The sequence below is a fragment of the Bactrocera latifrons genome, unplaced genomic scaffold (assembly GCF_001853355.1).
Source record: "Bactrocera latifrons isolate USDA-ARS-PBARC rearing strain unplaced genomic scaffold, ASM185335v1 scaffold_1, whole genome shotgun sequence".
In the NCBI taxonomy this organism is placed as follows: domain Eukaryota; kingdom Metazoa; phylum Arthropoda; class Insecta; order Diptera; family Tephritidae; genus Bactrocera; species Bactrocera latifrons.
In genome coordinates, this window is record NW_017534407.1 from 3,414,197 (window position 1) to 3,425,684 (window position 11,488).

Consider the following 11,488-nt stretch of genomic DNA (forward strand, 5'->3'; position numbering starts at 1 on the left):
GCTAAACAAATCTTAATCAAAATTTGCACAGATCTTCAAGAAACAATTTGCAAGGTCTTGAATGAAGGATCAACAAAACAAAAAAAAAAAAAAAAAAAAAAATGTACACAAATTTTCACCAACATTTTAATTTTATGTAAAAGCGTTTTTTTTATTTTTACATCGGATGAGTCTGTAAGAAGTTCTGCTAGTTCTGCTGTCCAAGGAATTGTCGGAAATAATTCCGAGGAAAAACATGTAAACTCTTAAAAAGTAGAAATAATTATAAAAAATTTGATTCCATTGTTCATCACCTCATAAATATATTTACGGAGGTATTACCAATAAAGCTTTAAGTGGATTGGTCTAGACGTTCCGAAAAAATTTTCATCACCGACTCTGGAAAGAACTTTTTGAAATAATTCGGGAGCAATTACTTTCCAGATTAGCTTTAAATCGAAATATATTCTCAAATATATGTACTCGTACATTCGATATATATCAAAATATCGACCTTTTGAGTTTCACAACGATATAACTGCTTAAATGTCAAGTTACGAGAAAAGAAAAATAAAACACATTTTTTCTCATTCATATGAAAATGTACAGTTAGGAATACGTAGTACATTATAATATGAAGGGCTACTGTTTTCAAAGTTTTTCTTTCTTGAAAGTTTTAATTTAATTTATTTGTTTTTTGTTAAAGCTGTCCAAAAACGACGCAGCGTAATAATTGTGTGGTAGACAAAATAATAATGGAATAAAAATACTTTCACTTATTATAATGCAACAGATTTGGGCCGCGTTTTTGTGCCGCTTTTCCACCACATTTTACTTTTTCAGTGTGAAGCCTGCTTTCAACTACTCCTGTTGATCTCTCGTTGGAGTTTCATTTCATGTGAACTATTTTTGCAACATTTTCGTAAGATTTTTTCAATAGTCACTATTTTAGCGCTTACGAATTGGGCAGGCATAGCTACTTTGCCGCACACAAGTACTATACACCGGGGTGCCGCAACCATACATAGTATTATAGTATACAATTAAAAAAAAATATATATATATATATATCTGTATGTCTTAGCTTGAAACTGGTGATAACCTTTGCAGCGCCCGATGGTAGATAACCAGCTCTTGGCTGCAAGCGCTTGTCATGCCAAAATCTATTTAAGCGCGTGCTCGCTTCGCATAAGGCTTCAGTTCTCGAAAGACGACTTGTACAGTAGTAAGTGTGAGTGACGCGCGTGTGCGCTTTAGCGATTATTTTTTCTTAAATAAATCTCCACTGGAGTTGTGATTTGTGTAAAGTTGAACTCTGGCAATAAAAGTTCTATTCGTGTGTGTAAAAAAACTCTAGATTTATTGTGTCAAACTTTGAGAATATGCCAAATATCTGAAGACTTGTGAACATTTTTTAAAAATTGTGTTTATTAGTTTGGAAATACGAAAAATTCCTTAGTTCAAATAAAACTTCGAGCAAAATGATGGCCGAACGTCAGACGTCTTTCGACAAGGTTAGTGAGCTGCATGGCAAATTTTAGAAATATCACATAATCTTAGTGAAAATAGTTTTAGAAAAAGTGAATAGTACCAATCAGTATCTTTATTTTTCCTATATATATATATATATATATATTCAGAGGTATAATTATGTCTAACCTATTTTTATATAATTGTTTGTGTCTTAAAATTTTGGTTAGGTACAAATGTGTGTCAAAAAGATATACTTGTATGTGTTGCACAATTACTTCAGAAACTGCTTCTTCTTCTGATTGCTTGTATTGTCTTTAAGAACATAGATATCGGCTGAAAACTAAACGGTGATTCATTTCGAGGTTCCCTACTTTTTCAAAGAGAAACCACAGAAACTTCAATTTTAATGGGAAATACTCATTATCATTCGAAAGAACATTCTTTGGCATTTATTTTTTGAAGATTATCTCTTTCAAACGTTGGTCGCGACTACATCTCAGATGGTCAAGACGTTGAGTCCAATTTTCGATGAGTTGTTCGAGCATTTCGACTTGTCACTGGCGAATGACACCAATAATGAAGTAATGTTTTGATTCAAGACTTAAGTCGAAGCGGGATCGTCCGTATAGACTTTTGACTTTACGTATCCCCACAGAAAAAAGTCTAGCGGTGTAAAATCACACGACCTTTGTGACCATTCGACGGCTCAAAAAGTGAAATTATCTGCTCACTGAAGTGTTCTCTCAATAAATCCATTAAATTAAATCCGTATTTTCTTCGTTTTCATCTCGACGTAAAATGCCCCATACGTTAGTGTGCGCTGCTGTAACGGCGTCGTAACGACTCTCCACGGTCTTCGTGTATACCCTCAGCTCCGGCTGCTATATTTTCTGTACTGCGTGCTGGACGTGGTCTTTTCAGTCGAATATTATTCAATAATGAATGCTCCGACTCAAAATGCGTGATGGTATTGCGAATAAAGGCCGATTATGTTGACCATAAGTTGAGTGTTGAGCCCGAAACACAAATCACAGGACGTGATCTTTCGTAATATAGTTGAACGATTTATAAATGTTGTTCAGGTGTAAGTCCTTCTTTGATGCAATGTCAAACAATACTCACGCGTGATCTACCCTTAACTGATTTCGACTTTTGAGGTTATTATTTTTTGTGGAAAAATTTACATAAAAATCATGTTTGTATTGTTGTAATTTCACAATCACTAACTTGAAATAAACGTTCAACGGTTTTCTACCCTAAAACTATTTTCGAAATATGGTTGTCAAACACAGCTAACATTTTTATTGGCGTGGTTAACATTAACATGCTCATATACTATATATATACATATGTCGTACTTTGTTCTTTAACGGTTGGAAGGGTGTATAAAACTGCTGTTTTATAATGAACTTAGTTCAATATTGTTATATATTTCAGTGCAGTTATTTCGTCAGCACGTTATGATTAACGGTTCACAGCTTACCAAGGTCAAGATTAAGATTTCACGCGGTCTTTGCTATTACTTCGTCATCTTTTCTGTATGTCTTACTAAGCGTGTGCGTGTTGTTACCCTTAAAGTGATAATATTTATATATAAAGTTTTTTTTAAATTTCATTCATAAATTGTCACGTGTTAATGACGTCCTAAAATTATTTGGCTGATTATTTGAAAAAATTGCGAGCCACAAACTAATCTTGCTGATTACGACACAAGCATTTTACAGTTCATTACACTGTGCTCGGTCGGGTATTGGGTCAAACCATTTACTTCAAGAGTTTGAGTAATATGTAAGTTTAAATTTTAAAATTAGGCTTATTGAAAACACTGTTATAAAATATATATATATGTACATAATAAAATAGTATATGATCAGCAGCACTGGTTTTCTCTTATTTCAATGCTGCATACATTTTTTCGTTCAAGCTCATATGACCTGATGCAAGGTCGAAGTCGGATTTTCGAAAGAAGTAAAAATTTTATATTTCAAAAATACTTGCCAAAATTTAAAACCCTGTTGCATTTGTCATATATGCTTGATTACACAATACCTACTTCCATAAATTTGAGCAAATTATATATTTTTTATATTATATGACTTAGTAAACTAAAAATAAACAAGAATTTTATTGCAGTATATAAGAATGCTGAAAGATTTCTACCCAAATTAATTGAGATCCTTTACTACTGCGGGTGGAAAAATATATGTGAGATGAATACTACGATGACCAAAAAACCAAAAAAAAAAAAAAAACAAAAAAAAAAAAAAAAAAGTGGAGCTTCTTTGGTAATAATTTTTGAATTCTTAACTTATTCTTTAAAATCTATGCCACCACCTACCACCACAGTCATACCAACCAAAAAAAANTAATTGAGATCCTTTACTACTGCGGGTGGAAAAAAAAAAAAAAAAAAAAAAAAAAAAAAAAAAAAAAAAAAAAAAAAAAAAAAAAAAAACAAAAAAAAAAAAAAAATAGTGGAGCTTCTTTGGTAATAATTTTTGAATTCTTAACTTATTCTTTAAAATCTATGCCACCACCTACCACCACAGTCATACCAACCAAAAAAAAAAAAAAAATTAATGAATGAGTTTCGCCTGAAATTTACACAAAGGTTTTACTATTTTTTTCCCACTAATTTTATTATGTTCTCCTAACAATTGTGAATCAATCATCAGAGATAATGGACTTTGGGCCTTAAAATTATTTGGCTATGTATATTTTACTCACTGTGAGTAGTTCCATCTCTTAGCTTATTAAGCTTTTAGTCCTACCTGGGAGTTATAGTATATTCTCTTTGACCATCGTTAAGCTAATCGCTAAAATTTAAAGTTCAATTAATTATTTCACTAATCAATATACAAATCAAGAACCAATCAATATATCCGTTGAATTTAAAGGTGTGCCACCTTACGACGAAAATCGAAAGAAGAAGAAGAATACGAAATATCTCGAAATTTCTATAACTTCGAAGACCTAGAACATTACGCAAAATAACTATGGACCAACATGTGCTACTGAATAGGCAATTGAGAAGTGAAGTCTTCCCGTTCTGCTATATGGTGCAGAGGCATGAACGGTGAGAACATCTGATGAATCGGTGTTACCAGCTTTCGAAAAAAAGGCTGCAAATGCTCGGCTTTGACAGTTTTCGATTCAGTATCCGCTGGGTTTGCAGAGGATGAAGTGATTTAGTGGAGATAGGTCCTGGATTCTCTTGGAATCACCAATTGGCGTCAAATAGCGAAAAGGAAGAAAGACTGGCGCGCTCTTGTAAATCCAGCCATAATCGCGTAAGTGATGTCTACGCCAATAAAGAAGAAGATGAATTCCGATCCTCTGGTCGATGTTTTCCTCATAAATTCCTTACTGGAGATTTAGTCTCTACGGTTGAATTAATGCCACATATATCTCAATTGAGTTTGATTTTAATATAATTTTCGCTGACGTGAAGTAAAATATAGTTATACAACTAAACTAATGTTGCCAACACCTGAAGTTGTTGTCGAATTATAAATATATTATATATTTCTACCAATACTTTCATTTCCGGTTCATACATAAATACAAAATTTTAGTTTCACATTCGTTTGTTATTGACTCCTCTCAATAAATAGTAATGTGAACTCGCAAAAAATAGCTTATCAGCTATGTGAAGGAATTATTGTAAGCCTAACTGATAAGAAATTCGCAAAACAACAACAATGACCTTTGGGGTACAAACCCAGCCAAAAATTTGTTTGAATTAAATCATAATTATAGCAGATAGTCAAAATAACTGATAAACTCAATCTTTAATTATTTTTTCTTCTCACATTTGCCTGATCTTTTAGCCGACGCGTGTTGATGGCACTTCGTATATTGCCGAGGGCATCGACAAGAATGAGTCGCGTAGCACTTGCCTTTTGTACACGCTGAAAGAACAAAGCAGCGGTTCGTTAGCGAAGAGTTTGAAGATCTTCACGCGACACAATGTCAATCTGTTGCATATCGAATCACGCTCTTCGGTGCGTGTGCCCGGTTATGAGTTCTTTGTGGAATGTGACGCCACCTCTGGTGCACTTGGCAAGGCCATCGATGAGTTGCGTGGCGAATGCAGTTACTTCAATATAATATCACGTGATTATAAGGACAACAGCGCAGCGGTGCCGTGGTTTCCCCGCCGAATCAGAGATCTTGATCGGTTCGCTAATCAAATTTTAAGTTATGGCTCCGAATTGGATTCTGATCACCCGGGTTTCACCGATCCCGTTTATCGTCAACGTAGGCAAGTAGTTGCTTTTATTTTAATAATTTAATTTCTTGCTTATAAATGTGTTTCAATTTTGTATCGCAGGAAGTACTTTGCCGATATCGCTTACAACTATAAGCATGGCGAACCTTTGCCACGCGTCGAATACACCAAAGAAGAGGTTGAGACTTGGGGCACAATGTTCAGAAATCTTACCAAACTATACAAAACACATGCCTGCCGTGAATATAATCACGTCTTTCCTTTGCTGGTGGATAATTGTGGTTACAGAGAGGACAACATACCACAATTGGAGGATGTTTCGAACTTTTTGAAAGGTATTAATCTTGTTCGGAAGAGTTTTATATACTTTATTATAGTTTGCCAGCTCGGGAAGTAGATAAATTTAACAAGATCCGTTGTTTTTTGAAAGAACCCAATGACAATCTCTTGTCTTACGATAACAAATTGTTTTTCAATACGGAGCTACAAAAGGAGACCGAAAGGGACAGCAAACAACGCCATATTTTTCCGTTCTTTTGACATTTTGTTCAGCAAGGTTTGCCATTTTTTCATGAATTTCTTCATGATCCAACAACTGGTAAAATTTACTACCAAAATTTGGAGTCAAGCAAAAAGATCTTGACCTATATTCTTACAAGATAAAACTGACGCCACTTGACCACCACAACGTCTTATATTCGTGAATAACTTGAGAATGATCCGGATTTATATTGAAAAATCATCTTCAGCAAAATATGCGTTATTTATCAGACAATAATCCACACGTGCTCCATAAGTCACCATTGCATCCGGAAAAAAACTACGGTTTGGTGCGGTTTATGAGCCGGCGGCGTCATTTAGGTGGACTTCTTCCGTGATGATCAAGACCGGCACGTTGCTCTGATGGAAATCTACCGCTCAATGATAACTGAATATTTTTGACCCGAATATGATATAGACATATAGGACAATGTCGGTTCCAACAGGACGGCGCCACAAACCACACAGCGAATATCGCAATCGATTTATTGAAAACCAAGTTTGTTGAACGTAATGAAATGGCCGAGTCAATTGCTGCGATTTGACGCCATTAGGCTCTTTCCTGTGCAGCTGTGTCAAGTCTACGTTCTATGCCAACAAGCCAACGACGGTGGTAAACTTCGTACGAATATCGTATGTGAAATTGCAGCAGTATCGACCGATTTATGCCTGAAACCGTCGAAAAATGGGTTCAGCGTCTGGACTTTTACAAGCGTGCCCGTGGTGGCCATTCATCGAATGTTCTTTCACAGGAATAAAGAATTCCATTGTACCGTTGTTGTACCGTTCTTATTGAAAAACCAGTTATAAAACTATTTTGTTCTGCATAATAACTATGTACTTTATATAATATACATTTACACATAATTGTTGTTTTTTTTTTCTTAGATTGTACCGGCTTCACTTTGCGTCCGGTAGCTGGTCTACTCTCTTCACGCGATTTCATTGCCGGTCTGGCTTTTCGTGTCTTCCACTCTACACAGTATATACGCCATCCCAGCAAACCCATGTATACACCGGAACCCGATGTTTGTCACGAGCTAATGGGCCACGTACCGTTATTCGCTGATCCGGCTTTTGCACAATTCAGTCAGGAAATCGGTTTAGCTTCCTTGGGTGCACCCGATGATTACATCGAGAAGCTGGCGACTGTAAGTGTATATATATTTTATAATTTAATAGTTAATTATTTGAAATCATATGCTTTATTTATAATATTTTGTTTACATTTCATAGATCTTCTGGTTCACCGTTGAGTACGGTCTGTGTCGCCAAGATGGTGATCTTAAAGCTTACGGCGCAGGTCTGCTCTCTTCTTACGGTGAACTTGAGTATTGCCTAACCGATAAGCCACAACTACGTGACTTTGATCCATCGGTCACCGGCATTACCAAATATCCAATTACACAATTCCAAGAGGTTTACTATGTGTCGGAGAGTTTCGAGAGCGCCAAAGAGAAGACAATGTAAGTTGTGGCTTATTGTAGACTTTGTTTTTAACATTTGCTTTATCTTCATATATTTGTCGGTATTATTTAGCATATTCGCCAACTCCATACCACGTCCCTTCGGTGTACGCTATAATGCCTATACGCAGAGCATCGAAGTGCTCGACTCAAAGAAGCAGATACGCAATTTGATGGACGATATCAACTCAGAGTTTCAGATTCTACAAAACGCCGTGGAGAAGTTGAAGGTGTAGAAAGCAACGGAAAGTTTTCTATGAAAATTATATGTACATATAGTTGTACATATGCATTTATTAGCCATATACTTATTAATAGATTATATATATATATATATCCTTTGTAAATACTTACCGCTACGAAATATACTTGAAAAAAAAGAGATTAAAAATATAAATTTGTTTGATTTTTTGCATTTGATTTTTATTATTTTTTTCATAATCCACTCACTTCGTTTAGTAGCTTATCAGTATTATATTTATAAAAATTGGCTATAAGCTATATTTTTTTATACATTATAGTAGTATTAGTTATACTTTTTATTATTTATAAATTATGTTTAATATATTTATAGACATTTATATACAAACACTACATATAGTATACTAATTACAAAATTACTTATTGATTTCAAAAGTTATTTACATACTCATGGTTGCTATTCCTCTCTACTTATATACATATGTACATATAAATTTAGGTAGATAACAGTTTTTATTTTACAAAGGACATATTAAGAATGAATTTTAGGGTAATTAATTTTATAAAGCTAGTTTTCGATGATAAAGTTATAAAATTAATTATATTATTATAATTAACAATTATAATTAAATATTTTCTAAGAAGTAGAAGGGTTAAGGTAGAGAAATGTTTGAAATTTTATTAGACCACGCACGGTTACCATGTGTTGAATGTTGCCTATGTAGCGCTCACTCGAAAATACAAAGAGTTCAATGACGGCTTAAGTGAGTCCGCTTGGCGAATTCCTCATTCTATAGGAAGAAATAGTTCTGGAGTGCCTCTATTTCAAAAACGAGCGAAACTTTTTTCTCAAAACTTTTGCATAGGATCAGGAACGATAATTGCCTTGAAATTTTTACAGTTTTTTTTGAACGAACTTTTCTAGATAAAATGTAGATTATTATTTTATAAGCATATAAAAATTAAAAAAATTATATTTCTGGCTATCATAAATTATATGTCTGTCTCGAAATTTGTGTTCATTAGATTTAGTAAGTTTTGTGTTGACTTGAGACTTTTCTTGATAAAATTAAAGAATTTTTCAGATTTTGTTCAAGAGTGACGAAGATTTTTCAGTACGCTGGCGCTTATGCAAAGGTTGTCTTTTATACAGGGTTTTCCAATAAGAGTGATACGATTTCTTTAAAGAAACCACTAAAAAATTGTTAAAGGAATTCAAATGTTTTTGATTTAATGTCAAGTGCCTTCGATACAAATCAGTCTTGAATATAACAGCATTCAAATGGCCTCAACGATGTCTTTTGCGGGAAGGAATTCATTGAATCCAATTTTTGGGTATCAAATCAAATCGTATGTCATGAATAAGACGTTCAATATTGACTTCAAAGGCTTGAAAGCAGTCTGGTTTATCGAGCAAACAGAGAAAATTATCTCAAATAAATCCGCAAGCAATAGTCGAATGGTGTTGAATTACAACTTCTTGGAGGGCATTCAGTGTCACAATTTCTTGAAATAATCGAATCTCCAAACTTTACTCGCAATAATTCGGTTGTTGCACGTGCTTTGTGGCAGGTAGCCCCGTCTTGTTGAAACCAGATTTTGACAAAATCAACTTCCAAAATTGGTTACCATCCATCATCAGTAACGGTATTACAAGTTATATTTCGAAAGAAGCACGGACCGATGATACCACCAGATCAAAAACCACAACAAACTGTCAATTTAGGCGAATAAAACGGTTGTTCATGAATAATTTGTGGAATTCTTTCGCACCAGAATCAACAGTTCTATTTATTTACCACACCACTCAGATGAAAGTATGTAAGCCTTATCGGAATGATGATTTTCTTACAAAAAAAAAAAAAACGTTATGGTTTTCAATTTGTTTCAAGGTAAAATCAGCAAATTCAAGACGTATGTGGTGATCTAATGGCTTCAGTTGTTGGGTGAAAACAATTTTATATGGATGCAAGCAATCAGACTGGCAAAAGTGTTTAAAAAATTGGTTGAAACGTATGCAAAGTGTTAATGGAGAATATTTTGAAAAACAATAAAGCGATTTTCGATGATTAATATTTGTTTTGTTCTCTAATCTCCATATATAAACGGCAATCCTCGCAATCAACTGCCAGCACAGCTATGGTGGCTTGCATTTCAAAAATTTTGTAGTGAATCTGACAAACTATAACGTTATATAGTCACTAGTTTTCATTAATTTTGTATAATTAAAATAATTTTATTTATTTATATACGATATATAACGCTTTAGTTCGCACTTTGGCGCCATTATTATGAGACCTTCCAAGCCAATAGTAATTTTGAAGAGTTGTATAAAATAAAAAACAAAAATCATGTACTTACAGTACAGTTACTTTTCAAAAAATAAAAATTAAAAATTTTCAAATTTTTAAAATACAGTTTGTGTTATAGTCAAAAATTTACACATTTGCTAACTTTGTTTTCATTTTACATATAATTATCTCAGTTGGATTAATTTTAAATTATTTAAAAAATGTTTTTTTGCTTTTTTGCTATAAGGTGGAATGTTTGCTTGTTAGAAACTACAAGTTATAACCTTAAATTTAGCTCTTACTTAAAGTTTATTACAATCTAATTCTAAGCTTACTTTTGTTAGACGATTAAGCAACAACTGTTTTAAAACCTGAGTATAACAAATAATCTAAATCAAATTATTTACAGTTTTCAAACAGGTATGTATAGAAAATATTTGAACTCGACCAATTTACTATATTTTACTATATTACTCTATAAAAACAAAATAAGTAAACAGAAACAAACATGAAACATTAAATTTCCCTTAAATTATATCACAAGAGAATTTAAGTTCGAAAATATTATTTTTACTATTACTAACACTTTTGAAATATTTTCCTAACAATTTTTTTTAACAAAGTAAAAGATAATTTTATGCATACATAAGGATACAAAGCAATTTTTTTCATTTGTATGTAGAAATAAAGATATTAGCAGAAAATTAGACAAAGACAAGTAAGAAAAACATCAAAATCTTAGCGAAAAGTTAACAAAATGAAAAATTAAAAAAAAAGAAAAAACTACCAAAAAATCAGCAAAAAGATTACGAGTGAAGAACGATAATTTATAGCCGCCATTTAATTGAAATAAACTTTTTAAAAACACTAGTTCTTACATAAAAACAATTTATTCTTATAATACCAAGTTTAGATTAAACTTTTGGTAAACATATCACGCACGAAAATATTTCATTGCACAAAAATCAATATTAAATTAAGGAAATTTTTATCCAATTAATTCTTAAACATATACTCACATAACTTTTACTATAATTAATTCTATCGGAGTGATTCGTATTCACATTCAAATTTAAAAAGCTTTAGCCATTTAGCCTCTACGCACCCTGCAGTGCAGCTCCACAAGGAGCTAAGTGTGGTTACAGTTGAAGATTATTGTATTCTTAGTATGGATAACAACCGACTATTTAATGCCTGAACGGAAGTCAGAGATGTCGGCGACTCTTGGTTTCAATAAGACGGCGCCACTGCCCACAAATCGCTCTAATTTATTGAGAGAATACATTGGGGAGCAGATAATTTCACTT

The 11,488-nt window shown here is 33.2% G+C and overlaps 1 protein-coding gene across 1 annotated transcript; it reads left to right on the top strand.

The window, feature by feature from the left end:
• The first annotated feature begins 1,189 nt into the window (after positions 1 to 1,189).
• Positions 1,190 to 8,039, top strand: LOC108965377 (protein henna). The gene is made up of 6 exons (XM_018927735.1): positions 1,190 to 1,493; positions 5,283 to 5,716; positions 5,786 to 6,018; positions 7,112 to 7,374; positions 7,460 to 7,689; positions 7,763 to 8,039. The coding sequence occupies exons 1-6, from the start codon at positions 1,461 to 1,463 to the stop codon at positions 7,923 to 7,925; spliced, it is 1,356 nt and encodes a 451-aa protein (XP_018783280.1). The 5' UTR covers positions 1,190 to 1,460; the 3' UTR covers positions 7,926 to 8,039.
• The last annotated feature ends 3,449 nt before the right edge of the window (positions 8,040 to 11,488 follow it).